This window comes from Fringilla coelebs, assembly GCF_963513975.1.
Source record: "Fringilla coelebs genome assembly, chromosome: 3".
Classification (NCBI taxonomy): domain Eukaryota; kingdom Metazoa; phylum Chordata; class Aves; order Passeriformes; family Fringillidae; genus Fringilla; species Fringilla coelebs.
This window is the reverse complement of record NC_140030.1, coordinates 81,770,472-81,793,376: the sequence shown is the minus strand read 5'-3', so window position 1 is coordinate 81,793,376 and position 22,905 is coordinate 81,770,472. Positions and strand designations below refer to the sequence as shown.

Sequence of the window (22,905 nt, the reverse complement as noted above, 5' to 3'; positions counted from 1 at the left end):
GAATGTTTTACCAATATTTTAATTGAAGATGATAGAGCGAGTTAAAAATTAGGCCACACATTTTTGGTTCTTACATTTTCTATTTTCTTTCTTTCTTTCCTTCAGCAGTTAGTAGGTGAGAGTTATTGTGAGAGGTCAGTGAACCCTGAACAACTGAACTTATGACAATATCCAGATTTGACAAAAATCTTTGTTTAGTGACTTTCTCCCTCTTTATGTTATTTTTCAGTGTACAGTAGTGATGTGAGGCTGGTTATTTGGTTATTTTTTCTGGGTACAAGGTGAAGTTGAGAGTCAATATGTAGCCTATGAAATTAGAAATGAGTGCTAGTTGGTTTTTACTGCTAGTTTCATGCTTTAATCCTTAACAAATCTGCCCTTTAGTTCCCATCCATGTCAGGGGATGAATTATAAATAGACATTTCTTCAGTACTGTTATTCTTCTTGCAAATGGATATTTCAGTACAAGGCAGATGGCACAGATTATTTTATATTCCTAATGCATGTATCTCTAGGAGAGCCACACCTCAGTGCTGATGCTGGCTGCATGGATTATGCATCCTCAGGAGACCAACATGTTTAAAATGTATTATTTTGCACTTTCCCCTGTCGTCTCATGTTTTGCTATGATAGAAGCCCTGGCAAATGAAAGGCTTGTTATTGATTTGTGTGGAGATGTTAATAATTTCTGTGTTACTCTGCATTGGAGTGGCAGTAACTGATGTACAAAATTTGACATCTTAATTATTCTGTGATGGAAAAGAGGGACACTAACCTGAGACACAGCAGCCTATTACCTCTGGATCTGTGGATTGAAAGCAGCCTTAGGTCAGAAGTGAAATGAGTGAGACTGTCTCAGTATAGTCTTTATAGGTGTTTGTTTGCTTCTCAAAGACACTAGATGTCTTCAATGCATCTGGAGCAGATGGAAGCAGAAATCCTGAAACAAAAAACCAGTTTTATTTTGAGTATTTCTAGTCAAGCTGCAATTGCAAGTACTAGAAGCCTCAGGAGATAAGAGCCCTCCAGAGCTATTGCATCAAAATATGCAGCCTAAATTATGTTGTTTATTCAATCAAAAAGAGACGTCCAAGAGTTTTGGTGTTTGCCCATCAGTCCCATCCAGTAGGCATAGCTTCAATTCCCAGCAGCTGCAGCTTTACACAGAGTTCCTGTGAGCTGGAAATCTCGAGTGAGTGAACAAGGACGCACATGCACCATAGGTCATATGCAGATATTTTATTGTGAGCCCCAGAAATCTGATCCGTAGCCCCTGATGGTATCACCATCATTACAACAGTGAATGCAGTTCATTTAGTGATAGATAAATATCAGGCTGTTGCTGTCTTTGCTTCCAGCTGTATGTAGTCATCATCCTCAACCTTTAGCATAGGGGAGGCACTCTTCAAGACAATGCCATTTCCCAAAATACCAACCAGATTACTTCACACAATGGAGCTAAAGGTCTCTTTAAAAATTATATATTGTGTGTTTCTGACTACAGGATTAGATGACCACCTCAAAAGTATTATATATGCATCATTATTCTGTTAAAATTCATATTCTCAGTCCAGTCACAGACAGCCCCACAATAAGGCATCAGCATTTCAAAAACTATCTGAGGCTGAACAATAGAGTAAATGGCAAGAACAGATAATTTGATTTCTGCCTCAGTGAAAGAACAGATCTAATATGAAAGAACAATTGTGTGAAGTTTGAAGGCTTGATTGGTTTGTATTTTACCAGCATCATCCAAAATTGACTTCAGTGGCTTAACTGTTACTAATATTGAGTTACCCAATGCCCTAGAAGGCAACAAAAAATTGTATTCTGTAATCTAATCCAGTACCCTCTTGTCCTCCAGAGCTGGGCCAGGGTTTGTCTGGGCACTGTGCACTTCAAAAGAGCAGCAGTTTGATGTTTGCTGCTGTGGCTCCTTAACAGCCTCCAGCGCTGGTCTGTCTCTCTCTGTTGGCAATAGTAACAATGGAGAAGGACTGAGGCAAAAAGGAATCAGAAAAGGGGCAGTGGGAAAAGAAGTTTGAATTGTAGTCCAGGGTCTTTCAGCACGCTCAGCTGCACAATGTAGTGCAAACCTGAGGGAGGAAACTAATTAGGATTCCATTAAAAAGAGGAGAAAATATCTTGCCAAGACCCAAGTTACATCATGATGGCCAAAGCAAAACCTTGCTGGCTAATGTAGCCTTAATTCATTTTATTTTGCAGAGACAGCAAGCTGACCATGTTGCTCCGAGAGTCTTTGGGGAATATGAACTGCCGCACCACGATGATAGCTCACATTTCAGCCGCCGCGGGGAACTACGCTGAGACACTCTCCACCATCCAGATTGCCTCAAGGGTCCTCAGGATGAAGAAAAAGAAAACTAAGGTAAGACAAGGTGTAACTCCCTTCTTATAATGACAGAGGAAGGAGGAAGAGGGATCCTTAACTGGGTGGAGCAGAGTGTAACAAAATCAGTAATCAGTTCCAAAGGGTATGGGGTATATGTTCCCAGTCCTAGGTAAGTGTCAGAGTGCAATATCAGAGGGGTAAATGCTTCAGCTTCAGAGACACAGGACTAAGTTCAGACACATCTGTTGTAGCAGGTTTGTAAGCTGACCTTGTTTAATAATATAGCTGTCAGGGAGCATTTATTTTCCTTTATACTATTAGTGCTAAGAAGCAAAATAAAGGCAGAACTACTGTGTCCAAAGCCAGCATTGACCACCTTTTTATTCCTGTTATTTCTAAATATGGGTGATAGATTTTCCAAGTAGAGTGAGATGGACTATATCCATTTTCATGTTAGAAAGTTCTGGTTGCTTCTGTGCAACTTTTGGTGTGAATTGGATAGAATGAGTGAATTTTATGCATTTCATTTTAATTGGCAGACTGACAAAAGCTTTGTTTGTCAATTGATTGAAGAGAGGAGAAACAAATGAAGGGTTCAGTCCACACGCCATCAGAGCACTGTGCCTCCAGAGACCTCTGAGTGCACATTATACAATTCCACACACTGGTAGTATGGGGTCATATGTAATCAGTTTTCTTGTTCCTCTTCAAATACACAAATGTACTCGTACACACAGAATCAGCAAAGCCTTTGCCAAATACCTGATTTCTTTGGCCAGGCTCAGTTAAGGGAGGTATCTTAATCTGTATTTTTGGTATGTTTTTTTGAAGTCTTATGATTTTTAGTGGGACTCAGAGCTGGGGCTTTGGGTTCTCCATTGAACATAGCTATGGGCTGGCTCCAGGGCTGTGGTTAAGCAGAGCTTTGTGCCTTAGTTTAGAGATCTCCCAGTTCATATGTGATCATGAATTTTTTGGGTATGCAGTGTTGTGCAAGGAGCAGCTTGCAATGCTGAAATGTCATAGGCTCTCTCTCTCTCCCTCTTTCTCTCATGTTGCAGTACACATCAAGTTCTTCTGGAGGAGAGAGCTCTTGTGAGGAGGGCCGGATGCGAAGGCCAACCCAGCTGAGGCCTTTCCATTCGAGAAACACTGTGGACCCAGACTTCCCTATTTTGCATTTATCAAGTGATCCTGATTATTCATCCAGCAGTGAGCAGTCCTGTGACACAGTGATTTACGTTGGCCCCAATGGCACTGCCCTCTCTGACAAGGAACTGACAGATAACGAGGGGCCCCCTGACTTTGTTCCCATAGTTCCTGCTCTGCAAAAGACCAAAAATGAGGGCAGGTTGGAGGAAGTTAGTGAATCAGGGCCCAGCACATCTGAAAGAGACTGCCTGAAGTGCAACACCTTTGCAGAGCTCCAGGAGAGACTGGATTGCATAGATGGCAGTGAAGAGACTGACAAATTTCCCTTTGAAGAGATGCCTGCTCAATTTAGCTCAGACCAGATGTCTAAGTGTGCTGTCTCAAGCCAGCTGGCAGAGCTTAGCCACTTACCAGAGTCAGATAAGGAAGATACGATGCCAGAATGTCAGCATCCTGATAGAGAATCCAAGGAAAATACAAATACAACACCCAGCAAAACTAGGAGAAATCACTCCCCTGTTCCTTCTGGAGCTCTTACCAATCTTTCAACTCCTTCTTCTCCCAGGAGTGTAACAGGCAGCTCTAGTAAAGAGCTTAACTCTTGTCAGTTAGCACACAGCACCAGCTTGCAGAGCAGCAGAGAAGGGCTCAACACCTCTGGATTTGTGGAAGGCAAACCTCGGCCAATGGGTTCACCCCGGCTTGGCATTGCAAGCCTCTCAAAGACATCTGAGTATAAGCCCCCAACTTCTCCTTCCCAGAGGTGCAAGGTCTACACACAGAAAGGAGTCCTACCCAGCTCCACTCCCCCACCAGCTCCCCTGAGCAAGGATGCTGCCATGACATCTACTGAATCTTTATTACAGCCAGAAATCCGGACCCCACCAGTAGGCATGAGCCCTCAGATTATGAAAAAGTCAGTGTCATCCAACAATGGGGATTTTGAAGAGACTGTTCTCAATGAAGATGGGCAACAAAGCATTTCTCCAGAATCCAAGAAAGAGATTCTGAGCACAACCATGGTGACTGTGCAGCAGCCATTGGAGCTGAACGGAGAGGATGAGCTTGTGTTCACCCTTGTGGAAGAGCTGACCATCAGTGGTGTCCTTGACAACGGGCGCCCGACCAGCATCATCAGTTTTAACAGTGACTGCTCTGTGCAGGCTTTGGCCTCTGGCTCTAGGCCAGTCAGTATTATCAGCAGTATCTCTGAAGATCTTGAGTGTTACTCCAGTGCAGCTCCTGTCTCTGAAGTCAGCATCACACAGTTCCTTCCTCTTCCAAAGCTGAGTCTGGATGACAAACCCCAAGATGATGGCAGCAGGCGCTCATCCATCAGCTCATGGTTGAGCGAAATGAGCACGGGCAGTGACGGTGAACAGTCGTGCCACAGCTTCATAGCCCAGGCGTGCTATGGGCACGGGGAAGCCATGGCAGAACCCCCTGTCTCCGAGTTTGCAAGCACCATACAAAGTGCCAGCATGATTTGTGTAAGTGACAAACAGAAGTCAGTGACTGACAACATGCTTATAATGTCGGAAATGGGGGAGGAAGCTTTCGGCAAAGTGCCACCCATCAAAGGCTGTAAAATATCAGCTCTAGGCAAAACTACTGTCACAATCAAAAACACAGCAAGTCTCAGCAGCTGTGAGGGCTATATCCCAATGAAGACGAATATTACCGTGTATCCATGTATTGCTGTTAATTCCTTCAAAGCCCAAGACACTGATGATGCTGTACCGGCTGTAACTGCAGACCCAAAGTCTGTTCATCCCCATGATGGGAAAGAATCCATTGCTAAGAAGGTTATCAAATTTGAAGACCCTTGGTTGAAGAGAGAAGAGGATGTTAAAAAGGACAGCTCTGGGAGCAGTGACGGGCCAAGGCCTGATACAGTCACGGTTTCAGCCAAGCCTGAGCACAGCACAAAACAGTCCTCCGTGGACAGGTTTAGCACCAGTAGTGGGGACACCTCTATTTCTCCAGGATCTGACAGTCTAAAAAGGATTGTGGATGGGTGTGAGGTAGCACCATCCAGCTCTGCAACCCAAAGTCCTGTTCATTCCAGTGATGGCTTGAAGAATTGTAGCCTTCCTCGAGGGCTCCCAAAGGCAAGCAAGGTGGAGGAATCTGACAGTCATCTCCATCCCACTTTTACTGACAGCAGTGGAATCAGTTCTCCTGCCCTCCCCCAGTTTTCTAAGGCTAGTCTTGACAAGAAAATGGCATCTCCCAAACACTGCATACTCACTCGTCCCAAAGGGACTCCTCCTCTGCCACCTGTGAGAAAGTCAAGCTTGGATCAGAAGAACAGAGCCAGCCCCCAGCACAGTGCAGCCAACAGCACCACGAGCAGTCCCTCCAGCCAGCCTCTGTCCTTCCTGGCCAGCTTCCCCGAGGAGCAGAATGCCAAACTAAAAGGCCCTGGCATAGACAGCAGCATCAACAACAGCAGCAGCAAGCTCTTCAGCGCCAAGCTGGAGCAGCTTGCCAGCAGGACCAACTCCCTAGGTAGGTCCACAGGAAGCCACTATGAGTGTTTGTCGCTGGAAAGAGCAGAAAGTCTGTCCTCTGTGAGCTCCAAAATGAGCCCTGGCAGAGACACCACCATGCCTAGGGCTGGAAGGAGCCTCAGCCGCAGTGCCATGTCCTCACCCACCAACTCGGGCCTCTCCCAGTCGGCAGGTGCCTCCCCAAAAGCCAGCCAGTCAAAGATCTCTGCTGTCAGCAAGCTCCTGCTGGCAAGTCCCAAGGCCCGCAGCCTCTCTGCCTCTGCCACCAAAACGCTCAGCTTCTCCACCAAGTCTCTGCCTCAGTCCGTAGGGCAGAGCTCCAGTTTGCCCCCGAGTGGGAAGAACATGTCCTGGTCGATGCAGTCCCTCAGCAGAAGCCGGGGCTCCAGCCTCGCTTCCAAATTGCCCCTTCGAGCTGTCAATGGGCGGATTTCAGAGCTGCTCCAAGGGAGCGCCAGTGCCAGAGGCGTTCAGCTGCCGGGGAGCCCGGAGACGGACGAGCGCGGGAGCCTTCCCGGAGATGAGAAGCCGGCTGTTCACATGCTGCCCTCACCTTACAGCAAGATCACCCCTCCTCGCAAACCTCACCGCTGCAGCAGCGGCCACGGCAGCGACAACAGCAGCGTCCTGAGCGGGGAGCTGCCCCCTGCCATGGGGAAAACAGCCCTCTTCTACCACAGCGGGGGCAGCAGTGGCTACGAGAGCATGATGAGGGACAGCGAGGCGACGGGGAGCGCCTCCTCGGCGCAGGACTCCATGAGCGAGAACAGCAGCTCTGCCAGCGGCAGGTGCCGCAGCCTCAAAACCCCAAAGAAACGATTGAACGCAGGTAAGCTTGTGGTGGTGGGAAAGAGGGACGCGGACCAAAGCAGATTGCTACTCAGGGGTAGGCTGGCCCTGAGGGTGAGCTAGTTAAATACCAGTTCCACCTCTTAGCTGAGGAGCAAGGGCATGGTGAGTATCCGAGGCTCTGCCATTTTTCCTTTTGGAACATTCACTAATCCTGTGTGGTCGCATTGCCTTTGCAGAGGAATCTCCTCCTGACCTCTTTCACTTCAGTTTACTTCAAATGAACAAAAACTGGTTAGTTTTGCCAGTGACAGCCACATTCAAGTACTTATTTATACAAACCTACTTCTGATTTGATTCCAGAAAGGTGCCTTAATATGCATATTTCACCAGCCCAAGACCAGAGTCTTGCTGAGTGGCTGTATCTCCTGTGAGCCTGCTTCTGCACCTTGTGTGCCCAAAGGTGCAAGATGCCCTACATTTGAAACCATTGTTGAGTTCCTTCTCCCCACACAGGAGATGGAACAAAAATGTGTCCATGCCCCTTGAAAGATGTTCTGCTGTACTTGAGACTCTTGCCTTTTGAGTTGTGGCTCCTTTTCCCAGAAATTTATTGATAATAAATAATAGGTAATATTATGAACAATATATGGGAACTACTGCACTGAAGCACTTTCAAATCTGAAATTTTTGTCATCATGGAACGGATTGGGAAGATTTCATCTTTGTTCAGACATAATCCCCAGCAGCTTCACACTACATCAAGACTTTTTAAATTAGATAGCAGGAGCCTCCTGGGTCATATCAAGAATCTGTGCAGGTACCTCTTTCCACTAGAGCAAGTTTCATAAAGTTGTAGAACAGGGATGGGGACCATTCATGAGCTGGTCAGCTCACATTTTTCCTGGGCGCTGTTTTTCCAACCTGTAGTGCAAGTCCTGACTAATCTATCTCTGAAAAAAATTCAGGTTGACATTGGACCTGGTGGCACAGGTATGTGGAATATCAGTAGCTACTTATTCTACAGTAGCTGTGTCTTTCTAAAATGTGTTTTTCTCATAACATTCCTAATTCACCAGCCATTCCACTTGCTGTGATACTCCCCTCTGGAATTCATTTCCAGTGAACAGAGTAATGTATAACTCTCCCATTCTTCATGCTCTTGACTGTGGTAGCAAGAACATGTGCAGCACAGATGTGAATGCAATAGATACTCCTATTAAAACAACAGCAGAGCTGATTGTACCTGTTCAGAGGATGCATCTGAAAGTGATCATTCTACATAATGCAAACCCAGACCAAATGACTGAATATTATTTCTGAAGTTAACTTTGCATCTTCTGAGAAAATCTTTTTTCCTAGCCCTTCACTTAAATGGTAATAAACTGATTTTCCTCTTTCTGAGGAGCTCTGTCTCTAAAAACCCCTTTCAAATATGAACTGTTATTATTAATGACTTGCAAAGAGGAAAAGGATGATTTCTGTCTTGTGAAAAAGGAAAACAAAGCTGTCCACAGAGATGGCATTTGTGGGTATAAACTGACAACTTGATTGTGTCTTGTGGAGAAGCTGCCAATCTAATATGGACTTTTTCCACAGGTCATTTAGATGGAAAAGTTTATCAATTTCTGTGCAAAAAACAGGCAGTTGTGCAGATGAGGGAACAGATTTGATACTAGAGAATGTCCCCCTTACTCCCCCAAGGGAGATATTTTAGAAAAAAACTCAGAGAAAACTTCAGACAGAGACTCTGGATTCTTTAGACTCCAGAGTTCATCCCCAAACTGAATGACTAGAGGACCAATATTTGTTTACTCTGAGGCTCACAAAACTGCTTGTTTTATTTCACTTCTCTCTGCTTTGATAGGACATTGGAGGCTGGACAAGGCTGGAAATATGAGTGACAAAAGCATTGTCTTTGTGGTGTTCTAATTACAGACAAGCTTCATATGTGTGTGTTGCATTTTATACCAGGGTTATATTTTGGCTCACAGATTTGGCTTTTGATAACCCCTGTGCAGGACTAAACATTGTGTTAGTGGTCATGAAAAGGGAGTTGTGAAGGAGAGATCTGTTTGAGACTCAGGTTTAAGATTGTTCTTGTAGCAGTCTGGAGGACACACCAGGAAAGAAAAGGCCTTGAGCCTACCTGGTAGAACACTGACACTGGTTTGTCATACAGTGCAGGTATGCAAAATTATCAAGTGATGGGGTGAGTATGAGCCTTTCATCAACAGGGAACATGAGGAGTCCTAGCTTTGCTGCTTTTTTACTGCTGTGTAACATTTGACCTGTCTTTTTCCCCAAATACATCTTTTTCAGCTGGCCAAGAAATTAATCTCTTTATTCTAATTGCTGGTGTGAGGTGGTTTCTCTCTCCTTAGTCAGCAACATTGCAATTATCTGCCTGATGCTGGACATGAATCTCTGGGGTGGAGGGTTTTCAGTGAAGGGCCTGTCTGTGTCCTTGGAAATTGCCTGCCCCAGTGGACTCCGCATAGCCTGGCACATTGACCTCCCTTAAAGTAATTTACAAAGCTTCTCTCTTAATTCAGCATGTCACCTGATGTGGAGAGATTCTCAGTGTATCATCTCTGATACTTTACTTTTGAGAGTGATTCCCTATATCAGCAAGTAATTCATGTATTGTTTGGAATGACTTGTGTATAAGTGCAACCTGGGGTTTTATGGAAATTAAAAACTCAATTTTTATCACCATCCCTATTTCTAGCAGAAAACCACTGCCCAGAAATTAATCAGGCTTCACTTTCATATAACCCAGCTCCTGTTTGCATTTGGTCTGGCAGCAGTGAAATCATAATTCTGTTTCGATGTGTTTGATAATAGTATAATTTTTCACATGTCAGCAGATTTATGATGGCATAAAACCAGGATTATTACTTCAGTGCAGGAGAACATGAAGGAGGAGTTAAGGTGTACGGGAGAATAGAGCTGTTTGCAAATGTATTTTTGTTGTATAAGGAAAAAATTAGAAGTTTTGTAATCTTTCACCATCTGTAGCATCTCCTTTCTTATAGTGTGAATGTTATCTCTTAAGGAACACTTTTTAATGAAAAAGCTAGCACACAAAGGTTCTGAGATCTTAAAAGACAGATATTATTTTAATACAAAGTGTCAAGAGCATTGGACCTTTCCTGATTTGCGGTCACAGATCCACTGTGCTGTAATGGATATGGCACTATAGATATGCTCATTTCAGGTCAGGCAACCTTGTCCACTTTATTTATGATTATTATTAACAGAAATGCTAGCTGTCAGGCACGATCAACATGAATCAGCCCAAGGCCCCTGTAAAAGGAGCTATAAAGAGTCTTTAAGAGAATCACCAGAAGATCTCACAATTACTTTTGAAGTTCTGACACATTGGAGAGACATCATTTTTCCTTGAGATTAAGATCTTGTCTTTCAGTGCTCTTAAGTGCATTATTTGTATGTGTAGGTGCTTCTGCCCTGAATGTCATACATGAAGCATCAGACCTACCCTGACAGCTTTTGAAGGATAAAGCTAGTTCATATCCTTCACTGTTAGCCTTAGGTTAATTTTTGGGCTCTGCCTGGGTACCTGTACAGTTCACAGACAGTGCAGTACAAAATTGTGTATGTACAAAATTAGAAGAAAAAAGTAATGAAAAAAATTCCTTTTGCATTCTGGTACCTATTGAAAAATCATGTGTTGGCCTCATGAAGCACATAAACCTTTCCCCCACAGCTAACCTATGTATTAATAAATATTCCCATTTTTCTAATATCTAACATTGGTTCTGTAACATCATGTCAGCATATATTGGCCCAAAGTGACTGTTTGTGACAGAAACAAACTAGCCCTGATCTATGGCTGTACATTTCAAACCTTTGTATAGCTTCTCTTTAATCCACACTCTGGTGTGTAAGTATTATTCCAGACCCCATTTTAAGATGGTGAAATGAAGGTAGAGAGTGTTACCGACTTGCCTAATGCCCTCAGCCAAGTGAGAGCCAGATCCAGGGTTGAATTACAGGTACCCTCAACTCCTAACCTCAACCACAACTGACTTTGCCATACATCCTCCTCTGCCCTTGCTGAGCAATAGAAAAGAGAGTTCCATTTGCTATTTTCTTTTTGTGGCAGGCCCTTCTTCCTTCTTTGCCTGCAGTCATCTGTACAACTGCATTGTACTTTGATTTCTTTGTTCACTCCATTAGCCTTTTCCTGTGAGAAACAATTGGCATCTCAGCCATATTTCTGTCTCTGAGTCCAATCTCCTCTGTCTTGGGTAGGCAGTGCTGTCTTGAGCACACTGAAGTGTTAGGGCATAGTTTGTGCAGTTACCAGTTGCAGCAGTTATTTATTATTTTTTAACTCCTCAGAAATTCCAAGTGTGGTGGCCCAGTGCCACTCTATGGAAAGGCAGTGATAAGGATGCTTTTATAAAACATACTCCTGTATGTGATCAGGAAGTGCATTCTGGTTGAACTTTAGTTTTACCAAAGCTCCATTTGTATCCCAGGGGTGCAACAGATATGAGAGGGAGGCAGGCAGGGCAGCAAATTAGGGCTTGCAAGATCTGTGTTGTATTCTCTGGTGTGCTGCTGGTTCGCTGTATCACCTTGGGCAACTCGTGTAATTTCTGTGTTCTCTTGTTACCAGCTCATAAAAGTAGATAATGCCGGTACAAAAAAAAAAAAAAAAAAAGTAATAGCAAGGTCCTTGGATCAAAAGTGTTATCTACCTGCCTTTTGCTCTTCTGGTTTGATTTTAGCATCTTTTACTGAGTTTGGATGTATGTAGGCATTGCTTTAAAATAATTCTCAATGCAAAACATGACTGGATGATTTCAGAGATGGAGACTTGGTGTTAACTCTGGGTCTGGCCCACTGCGAGGTAACAGCAGAGGAAGAGTCCAGGCTCTAATAAGGATTATCCAGTAAAGCCAAGTCCTGTTTGCATTTTCATGTCACATGCATAAATGTGTTGTTTCCAGATTTTTCTGCCCTCTCCTACATATATTTACACGTTCCTGTCCCTTACAGTGTTTCAATAATCTCTGTAAGGAAACCTCCTTCCCTGGGAACAATAGAACAGGAGAGGTTCTGAGATAATTCACTATAAACAAGGCATTTTATGGAGATTACACTGATCTTCCTGAAGCTGTTTTCTTTCCTGTTCCCTATGAGATAGGGTTGGATACCTAAGAAAGTCCCCATCCCATGTAACATTGAGTTAGACCTACAGGCTTCAGTCTGTCACTTCTGCAGCCCTCTGTTGAGATAGGAGAGACTTCTGCTAAGGAGTGTAACCCTTTGACTCCTCTAGTTTTGAGGCTGTTTGGAGCTGAGCTTGAGCTTGGAGCTTTGCTGGTGCTGGGGCTTCTGCCAGCAGCAGGGTGAAACACTGAGGGCAGTGATCTGTGGCCCAAGCAGGGCTGGGGGAGCAGAAGGTGAGCAGCGGCCATTGGGTGCTGGTGGGGACCCCTGCCTTGCAGCTGGTGTGCACAGGCCCTCTCCTGGGACTGGGGCATGAGAAAAAGATGTGAGACAGAAGGAGGGAGCTCAAAGACAGCAGACTTTGGGCATAAAGTCCTTCTCAGTAAAGCACTTCCCAGTTGGGTCAGTCAGAGCCACTGGTACTTAACATTTTTCCGATACTGTTAAGTATCAGTGAACATCAGAAAACAAAAACCTAAGAGATATTATTGAAAGTCAGGCCAAGTAGAAACAAGACTGGGGGAAAATTAAGGTTTCCAAAGGTTGAATTCCTGAAGTTTAAAGCTATGCCCTGAGCTGGAGCTGCATATCTCAGAATCTGGAAAACCCTGCATTTGTCAGTCCAGGATGGGATTTGTGTGTGTGTGTGTGTGTGTGTGTTTGTGCACGTGCCTTTCATCTTCTTTGCATGGGGAACTATCTGACTACAGGTAATTAAAGGTTCCTGCTGCAGCATTTGATGACATTCATAGTAAAGTTTCATGACTCCTTGCAGCTCTTTCTTGGTACTAACTTTCAACACCAAAGAAGAGCAAATTGCTACATGATTTTAAATGCTTTAATAAAAAGACAGACTGTTAAAGCATGACTAATTATCTACAATTGGCCTCCTTTTTCCTCATGCTAGTGTGCTCTGGGTTTCACTGATGGGATGGTTTTAAAGATAGAGATTTAGAGGTTCCTGGAAAACCCTGAAAACTCTGTATTTGAACATATTTACTCTCTTGAAGCACTTAGCTCCTTCTATGAAAGCAGCAGAAAAAGCCAGAGGCTGAATCTATGGGCTGTAAATTATGAAAGTCTGTCTCAAACCAATATTGCAAAGCATCACATTTTGAAACATGGCCAAAATGATAATGACGAAACAAAACACCAACAAAGAGAGTCTGAGCTTTTCTTGTTGAATCCAAGTGAAAAGGAATTTGGTTCGTGTTTAGACTGCCTAGGGCACAGTGTGGGGAGCTGAAAATTGCCCTTTGTATCAGAAAGCTGTAGGGCACCTCCAGCACTTCTACTTTAACTTGCTTACAAGTGATGGTAGCTAATTGATATCCTGTACTATGCTTTTACCATGACAAAGGATGTTTAGAATTAAATGAGTAAATGCTGTTTGCATGCAGGTGACCACTTCATGCATGTGACTTGCTGACTGGACAGGCCTGGGGCGGGTAGAGGGAGGGGAAATGCAGGCTTCAGCTCCAATTTTTTTTTGTTCATTAAAACAACAGCATTGATTTTCCCAGGTCAAAGCCAGGCCATTTCATGCAGCAAATCTGTGTTGAAAGGGATCAGAGTAATCATTTTTTACACGCTTGACTACTGCATGCCAGCACTGAGCTTTCAGCCACATGAACATAGGAATGATTTAATAGAGGAAGTGGCAGCAGGCTATTGTGCACGGTGAAGGCTCCATGTAACATGCATGACTGACTCGCACACCATTAGGCTGGGTGTAAATAAAACCTGCTCCTGACACTGCCACAGAATTGGCTCACTGGAATGCCTCCACCACTGTCCTGGTGGGAGCTAATGTTCTGGCTTTAGAGCCCTTCCCCCTCCAGACTGTGCCTTTGCCATCCAAGCGACTGGAGCAGCTCTTCAATGCAGTACCGTAGTAATAATAGCCACCTTCTTAAATAATGCCACAGTGCTGACAAATGCCTGTTAAACCAAAATCCAGCCTGAAGAGACAGAAATGTTTAGAAGAGACTCTGGTGGGTTTTTTTTTGCTAGGAATTATGGGTGATGTGCATCTTCCCTGGAGCATCTCCCAGATTACTTGTCAACCTGCCACACCACAGGAGGGCTGCTTTCTGATCTGGTTTCAGCAGTGCTCATTCACCAGCTCTAAACTGCCCTGAAAAGCTCCTTGAACAGTAAGACAGTAATTCAGAAAGCAAGGTTAAGAAATAAACTGGGTAGCTAGAAATGAACTCTGTTGATAGACAAAAATTAGAAGTTGGATATACATCAGTGTATTCCTTATACCAGTACAGAAACAACATTTCAAGTATAGGTGTGGGTGGAATATTATAATAAACAAGCATTACTTTATTCCAATAAACAGGAAGCAAGTGATTTCTTGCCTCAAGTGTCCTCGTACTTCTTATCAATTCACAACAGTGGGCTTGCATATCTGTCAATACAGAATATGGCCTGAATTATTTTACAGTGAGATGGACATAGAAAATTTTCTTCTGAATAATGGATCCTCTCAGTGTATCCTATTCCAGGTATTTGGGTGCAACATGGTCCTTTCTATGCAGTCTGTGTAATCTGAGTTGTGAGGATGAGTGATTGTTGTTCGGATTTTCTGGCAGTATAGACCTTGGTTCTTTGGTATTTGGAGTACTGACCTCAAGATGGGAACCCTAAATACCTCTGGTGGAATCCCCACATCATCAGAGGGGCCTTCCACTTGAAAACACTGGCAATGACTTCCCCTTCAGGAGGGGAACTGTGCACACTGTATGAAAATCCATGGAATGAATAGCTGTGTGCTCTGCACTGGCAATAAAATGAGCTAGGAGGAAGGAGGTCAAAGGAAAGGGGAGGAGTTGGTTCAGTCATGGACAATTGACCATAAGGGCAGATCCCACTAGGAAATAAGGATGAGAGGCGAAGTCAGCATCACATTTTAGACTCAAACAGAGCAGGAGCCCTGTTGTCAGACAGTGTGGAGCAGCAGAGGAAAGAGGGTAGATAATCTCTGCTAGTAAGAGAAGCTTGATGCTACAACTGACATTGGTGCTATTGCTGTTGGAGCCACAGAAAGAATAGCTATGGGGTACTGCTCTAGTTAGCCAGGTCTGGTCTTTGTAATTTCCTTGGACAGTATGGTGAGAAAAACCAAAATGCTGAGGAACGGGTTCTGTACAGAAGGGCAATTTTGCATCTCATAACATTAAATGCTGTGGGGAATAGCTTTGGCTGCACATCCTGCCTTTGAGCACACAATATAAACTTCTGAAATGTTGTTATATCAAGTTACAGTTTCATTTTCTGTTTGAAACACCTTGAAATTTCTAGTACAGCAGTTGTTTAGCATCCCATTTGGATGGATCCTGCTTTGAAGAGATACGTATCACACTGTTTTTCATTAAGATTTTGTACTTGCAGTTTTTGCCTTTACCTTTTTCACAGAAAAGATGCTCAATCTGGAATGTGTGCTTGGAAAGAAGCCTAAGGGGAACACTCCAAAATATACAGAACTTAAGCAAAACCAGACTTTTTAGAGCTTTTGCCCTGGTCAAAACATATTTTTATGAGCACACATCCTTTTGCAGTTTGGCAATTTTGCTGAGGTCAGTGTGCCTTTTTATCCTTAAAGTTACACTCACGTACCTTGGTCTGTATTTCTCATACCTTAAGACTCCTCTGGGCTTACCTTTGCCGAAATATGTTGTAGCTTCAGTGCCACTCTTCAGTCAGATCTACTTTCACACTGCATGCCCTGACTGCTGTGCTACTCTCTTTATCTTAAACTTAACCTGGCCAAACCTTAACCTATAGCTTCTTAAGGTAGAGCAATAGATCTGTTGCAAAGGCAAATCTTATATCCTGTGTACTTTCATGGCTATTTCACAGCCTGGTTATTCATACTCAAGCTAGGTTCAAGAGGGGTTATTCTGAGAGTGGGTAAATTCAAACTAAGTGAAAAACATATCCTTCAGGGCATTTAGCAAATGACATTTTGCTTTACGTACTGCATGGTCATAAATGAACGTGAAGTTATTTTACCCTGGGTTCATCTTACTGTGTTTCTTTCAGATTGATTTTTGGTATAAATTCCTTTTTTGAATGGAGGAATGAAGTCTGTTTACATGGTGGGAGGGTCAGCCAGTTTGCCAAGGTGCAGAGGTGGGAGGGTGCTGAGGTCTGCTGCTGGTGAGCTCCCTGGATGCCCACTTTCTTCATAAGTCATACATAGGGAATAGAGGAGTAGTGTGGTGTAACTCCCACAAAGCATGTTATTTATTATAGAGTCAAAATTTATGAGATCCTAACTCCATCAAGTGCACCCAATAAATTTGGGACTTCAGATGGATATTTTCTATATGAATGGAAAACTGCATTAATTTTAAAAATTTAATTGTTGTGTGTTGTTAGGGATGAGAAAGCTGTCATCTGCTTTGTGATATTCACCTCAAAGCTCTGCTTAGGCTGTATCTCCTTACTGATCCCAATTAACGTAAAATAAGATAAAAACCAGAGACTAAATGGAGAGGTCAGTGTCAGGAGCTTCCTGTCAAATGGCACCATTATTTTCTGTACCTGGGCTAATAAGCAGCCTATTAATCGGTGCATGTTTAGAACAAACTAGATCCACTTTTACCTTACTGGAAAGAGGAAGAAGATATTTCATTTTAGTTTCTCCTCAAAGCACTCTACACCTCGGATAAATCATCCTGAGTCAGCATTCAAGGTGCAGATAAACAGACATCTCTCTTTTTCTTTCTCCTCTGTGTCTCACACAGCTGTCCCCCCTGGAAGTCCCGTGCAGGTCACCTGTGTCCCAGAGGAGCCCTTGGCAGAGGGTGGCAAGGAGGCTGTGTGAGGCATCTCTGCCCTGCTGCATGGCCCCAGTGCACCATGAGCTGCAGCCTGTCCTGTTGTCATAACTCACAGGCAACCCAGACACGAGCTCTGGCTAGAAAAACACAATGAGTTAATGTCTCCTGCACTGCTGCACTCTCAGCTGTCCCTCTCCCAAGGGCCATGTGCTATTAAATGAAGCCTCAGGTTGGAGCCCTCCTTCTACATTGCAGGCTTCTGCTTCCCATTGAGCCAAATGGATATGAATGGGAATAAAATGCAAAAAAAAATCCCATCATTCCTCGTTCATGCCCCAGCAATCTTTTTTGCTTTATTCAAAGTAGGACCCTTTTGCTGTTCTTGTGGCAAGATGCATTGGAGCCATCCACCTGCATTTCTAGAGAGTCTTAGACTTGGACTTTGACTCTGGCTGGAGACAGAGTTTTTCCAGTGGGGTGGTTTAAAAGTTCTTCATTACACAAGAAGGTGGTTTTAACAGCCACAGTAGGGGAAAGAGGAAGAAAATCAAACATCACGGAAAAAGGCACTTAGTTGTAATCCAGCCATGCATGGAGATCTGGGCAGAAGGAATTTCCAGTCTGCTCAGCTGCTTCCTTGAAATGCTAGAGCTAGTCTTAAGGCATGTCGGGAAAGCAGATGTGAACATTACTGTGGGGCAGAAATTAAAAATAATTACCAGCGCTGGGTGCATTAAACAGAAGGTCAGATCTGATGCTTACTGATATTGCTGGCTCTAGAAGTTGTCAAACAGCTAAGAGATTGTATTTACACTCAGACAAAACTTGAGAAACTGCTTCTGTAAGACACCATGGCCAAAAGCCTCAGAAGCATTTAAAAACTTATTTAATGCCTGAATCCTTTTAATCTTGAGTGACACTAGGATGATACTCAGGACCCTTCCCATCTAAGCAAGTGGAGTACTTGTTTCCCAGGGGGAGCTGAGCCTCTTTCAGGATCTCTCCCTGCATGTAATAAAATTCAATAGTCCCCCATGCTCTCTCACCTCCCTTCAAGTATGCAGCTGCTCCCAGCATTTGGTCACTCCTCCTTTCTAAGGGCGACAGGAGTCACCCTTAGAATCACAGTTTCTTGGGGCCTTCCCAAACTGTCTGTCTTCTTGTTGTCAGTTTTTGGCTATGGTAATGGGTCAGGTCTTGCTTTTCCTTTTATCAAGATCTGACTCTTCTCTTGATCAGGCAGTTTAATCTAGAGATTAACTGAAATGCATTCAAGGTAAGGGAATGCTGACATTATCTTCCAGTGGCTGGTACCAGAGAACTAAAATAACTCCTGCTTGCTGGTATTTGTAAAGCTTCATTTGTTCTGGCATGAGTTTTTTTGCTGGGCTGCAGTTTGAGCAATGAACACAGCTATGATAAGTGTCATAGGATGGCAATCTCAGGTTGTTTGGTATAAAGGGGCCATGTAGAGCTCCGTGTCTACCCAGAACTCTGTCAATCAGCTCCAGCTGTGCTCTCTTTTTCCTGCATTGGGTTATCTCAGGTGTATCCAAATCAAAGCTCTGTAGACTAGGCTTTCCAATAGATCATTTTCATCCATTTTAAAGCTAGAATTACTTAATTACTTGTCTCTAACACAGACCTACTGGTTTCTAGCACAGATTATTGTACTCAGAAATCATGGGATAAGATGTGAATCGTTCTCAGTCAGCACAGAAGCAGACTCCCATGAATGAAACTAAGCAATACTTTCTTGAAAATCCAAAAATTAGGCAATCAATAGATATTTTGGGGTTTTTTTAGCTTTTATTGCAGCAGCAAGTTGACAGACATGTTGAAATTATTTACATTCAAGTTTCAAGAAATGTAATGTGGGAAATTCCTAGAAATTATTTTATCTTATTTTAAAGTAAAATCTGCACGATCATTCAGCATCTCTTCCCTGCTGGCTGGCATCACTAATGTATTTGGAGCCAAGAGAACCAGTTAATAGTTTCATTCAAACTTGCTGGCTCCAGCTTTTGTTTTTGGCTTTCCCATCCTTTTAATTCCTGCTGTTTCTTAGGGAAGACCCTGAGTCAGCTACAAAACTTTTAGAGTTTTTTTTTGTTTTTTCCAACCACGCCATTGCTCTGATCGTAGTAAGCCAAGCAAGAAAATGCAACCTGTTGATTTTTTTTTTTTTTAGGTTTTTTTTTGGTGCGTGTGTTTTTGTTCTTTTTCCCAACAAACTTTTGCCATTACACCAGAGACATACAAAGGACATGCTTGTCCTTTGACTGTAAGGGTCAGTAGCAGTAAAGAGATAGGAAAGCCAGGCTGGAGCATTTCCATCCTGCTGGCTTGGGTCCTTCATTGGCTGAAACCTAATCAATGGGGAGCAGACACAGGCTCTGTCAGCTTCAGGGGATGTGTGCCCTCTGAGTGCCAGATCCTGGAGTCAGGCACCTCGGAGCACTGAGGGTGTCACTCATGGAGGGTGGGCACTGCACATTGCAGCTACAGCTCCCGTGGCCTCCCTGGGTTTTCCTTACGTTTTCTTCTGTGTCTGAGGGGGCCAGACATACATCATTTGTAGACTTCTCTGCAATGGAAAGGAGAAGCAATAGCTGTGCTAACATGCAGTGGCACTTTCTCCATTGGCAGGTTCACAGAGGAGGAGGCTTATTCCAGCGTTATCCCTCGACACCGCCTCCCCAGCAAGGAAGCCTGCCAACAGCCCCGGGGTGCGCTGGGTGGATGGGCCGCTGCGGAGCGGGCAGAGGGGGCTGGGGGAGCCCTTTGAGATCAAAGTCTATGAGATAGATGACGTGGAGAGGCTCCAGCGACGGCGAGGGGGGGACAGCAAGGTGAGTGCCATCCATGGAATCTCCTGGTGGGTGTAAATTGCAAAGGTCAGCACCTAAATCATACGACTGGGAGGAGTGTCTGAGGTTCAGTATTTTAGAGTAACGATGGATTATCGACTGCATTATTATTTTAAGGCATTTTTTCTTCCTAGCCTCTGACACTTGTTGAAGCTGTTTGTGATGTTTGGATAAACTTGTTGGAGCGGGGTTTCCACTGCACTTCACCCACAGAAGATTTGTTTACAGAGGAGATTGTGAAATAGTATTGAGACCTTCACATAGGCGTGGATGAAGATATTCTGTTATTGGAATTGTTTCCACACTAGCGAGGGTAGCCCAGTCCCCAGATGGTTTCATTTGCTGCACGTCTTTGTGGCTGCCACCCCTCAGAAGTCGTGTGAGGCCAGGCTGGCTGTCTCCAGGACTGCACCTCATGCTGTTAGTGTGCTCCAGAGCTTTACAGGAAATATATCTTCTTTATTAATGACTGTGAATTGCTAGAGCTTTTCATAACATACTCCCTTTGTTTAAGGATGTTTCAAATTTGATATTGCTACCAGTTCTTTTATTTTAAAATATGACTAATGCATTACTTATGCACCAAGCACAGGGGTGTATTTAGGCTTTCAATACAGCAAGCAATGGATTTTCTACTCCCAAGAGCTTAGATTTTCTTCGCCAAACTGTGGGGAAAAAAAAAGAAATGTTTTCCTACAGTTAATCTAATTTCAAGATGCTGCCTGGTATTAATTATTATGGTTTATTATTAACTACCATTACAAAGTTTCCAAAGCTCACTGATGGAAAACATGAAAACCAAACAAAAGCAATAAAAATAAAGCAGATGATGGATGATTTCATGCAGTGATTCATAAGCTTCCAGAATAAATGGCTCATTGTCGGTATTATTGATTGGGAGAACATCTCACTGAATGGACCTGTGCATTTCTTCTCCTCTTCACCTATTCTTTCCCTGCTTCTTTTTCCTGGCTGGCAGGACGTGATATGTTTCAATGCCAAGCTGAAAATCCTGGAGCATCGCCAGCAGAGAATTGCTGAGGTCAAGGCCAAGTATGAGTGGTTAATGAGAGAACTGGAGGTGACCAAACAGTACCTGATGCTGGATCCTAATAAGTGGCTCAGTGAATGTAAGAGCATTGTTTTATTGCCTGAACCCATAGGTTTCCTTTGGTTTTTTTTAATAGGGGAGATGGAAAGAAGCAGAAATGTCTGGTAAGAGTGAGATGAAAGCTACTGTTTGTAAAATAAAATGAACCAACACAGGACCTTAGGGCAAGCTTTAGATTGATTGTCTTTCAAGAACTAGTTTCTATAACTCTTATTAAATGTTAACAGTAGAACTGAACAATCCTTTTTGCCTGAGAGCTGAAGGTTGAAATGGTACAGTATTCTAGTGGTAGATGTTGCCATTGGTAGATTAGCGTTCACGTGCTTCAGTCCACAGCTCCTGAAAATGAGATTTTTTCTTTTGGCCTCAGATCACTCAAACATATGAGCAGTATTATAAATCTGTTCTTCTACCACAAAATAACACTGTGGAGCAAACTTGTCCCTTGGCAGCAGTGGGCTTACATGAAATGAAATAAAATTTGGCCCATTTTTTATAACTATAGATGTGTAAAGTTCAGAGAGCTTAAAGGGCATTCACATTCAAATGGAAGAAGGACCTCATCACCTCTAAGGAAAAAAACATAAAGAGTACTGCAGTACTTTTACAACAGTTTTTAGTATTAGCAAGCAGATAAGTTCATATCAAAGAGTTCTAGAAAAAAAACCAAAATGTGCTAAAGTTTATTTAGGATAATTGCAAGTGGCAAAAGGAGGCTGGCTGATGTATTTCCTTACAGCATCCTAACTCTTCCTTTAACAGCTGCTTTAAGTTGACACCAGATTGGCACATTCTGCAAAACAACCACAGTATAGGTTTCAGGAACACTATAAAGGAATAAGAGTTAAAAAGAACAGTTTTAAAGAGAGAGAGAATTTGCTATGCACTGCTGTCCCCTTACTGTGTGATACCTTTGTTTCTAATTCCAATATGGTAAGTGCAGAAAGCCTGAAGTGTTGCAGGGACATCAGGAACCAGACATGATGGGCAGTGCTGGCTCAGACAATGTATCTCACACTTGGCTTCCATGGAAGCTGCTGGGCATTTGTGTTGGAGGGATTGATGTGTGTGCCTTCCCTTGCCCTGCTGGAATGGTCTAGTGGGAATCACATGGAATGGGGAGAGGTGTGAGGAACAAGAAGCCTAGAGGTTTAAATTCCAAGTTCTGAACTCAACAAAGGGATTGCCCTCCCAGGAGAGAGCAGCTATTTAGAGCTCTTTCTGATCACCAGAATGTGTGAGAAAGTACATGCTTAGTATTCAACAAATGCTGGAGGAGGATGGAGCATGGCAGAGGCATCTGCAGTTCTGGTGAGGAGGGCAAAGCAGATCGCTCCGGAAAGCATCCAATGCAACTGAAGTGTATCTTTCACTGTGGGCAAGCTGCTGTGTCATTTTAATAATCATTAAACAGAAAAGGCAACTTTTAAAGACAATGGCAAACCAGAGGTAATGTTGTATATAGTACTGATGAGTTTGAAGACTTGCATTAGCTCTGACTCTCCCACCAGTCATCACTAAGTATGCTCTACTTTTCCTGTCTGTGTATTTTCTTTCTCACAGTTGATCTGGAGCAGGTATTTGAGCTGGATTCTCTGGAATACTTGGAGGCCCTGGAATGTGTGACTGAGCGTTTGGAAAACCGTGTCAACTTCTGCAAGGCCCATCTCATGATGATCACCTGTTTTGACATCACCTCCAGGCGCCGATAAAGGATGAACCTCAAGAGAATTTCAATGCACATCTCTGCCATCCTCCTTTTCCCTTCCTAACAGCATCCCAAAGACAAAAGAATGAGGATGAAGGTTGGAGTCAAGTCTCAGCTGTGTGTATGAGAGATTCGCTATACTATACAGTGGAGTAGTATTAATAAACAAACAGAATAAGCATGGAAAATGGAGATAGAAGGTTGTTGATACTCTTAGCCTAAAAGAGCACTTTGTGGAACCTTTTAAGGACATGTCTGTAAATAAGAACTGCTGGCAGAAGACACTTCTTTCCCTGCATTTGCTGAGGAAGGAGGAAAGGTGGTTGTGGGACTTCCATTGAGAGGTTCGTTAAAAGAAAACCTATCCAGAAAAACTGTTCAAGTGCCTTGCAAATCTTTGTTATCCAAACA

At 43.4% G+C, this 22,905-nt stretch overlaps 1 protein-coding gene across 1 annotated transcript in view; it reads left to right on the top strand.

Moving 5' to 3' along the window:
* Positions 1-22,650, top strand: part of KIF26B (kinesin family member 26B) — a gene marked incomplete at its 5' end in the record, with an annotated part of 268,074 nt that extends 245,424 nt beyond the window's left edge. Inside the window, 5 exons of the mRNA XM_084203673.1 lie at positions 2,227-2,389; positions 3,415-6,847; positions 19,455-19,657; positions 20,655-20,805; positions 22,350-22,650. Coding sequence (XP_084059799.1) covers positions 2,227-2,389; positions 3,415-6,847; positions 19,455-19,657; positions 20,655-20,805; positions 22,350-22,498 — 4,099 coding nt within the window. The 3' untranslated portion in view covers positions 22,499-22,650. The remainder of the gene's footprint in view (positions 1-2,226; positions 2,390-3,414; positions 6,848-19,454; positions 19,658-20,654; positions 20,806-22,349) is intronic.
* Positions 22,651-22,905: the final 255 nt, after the last annotated feature.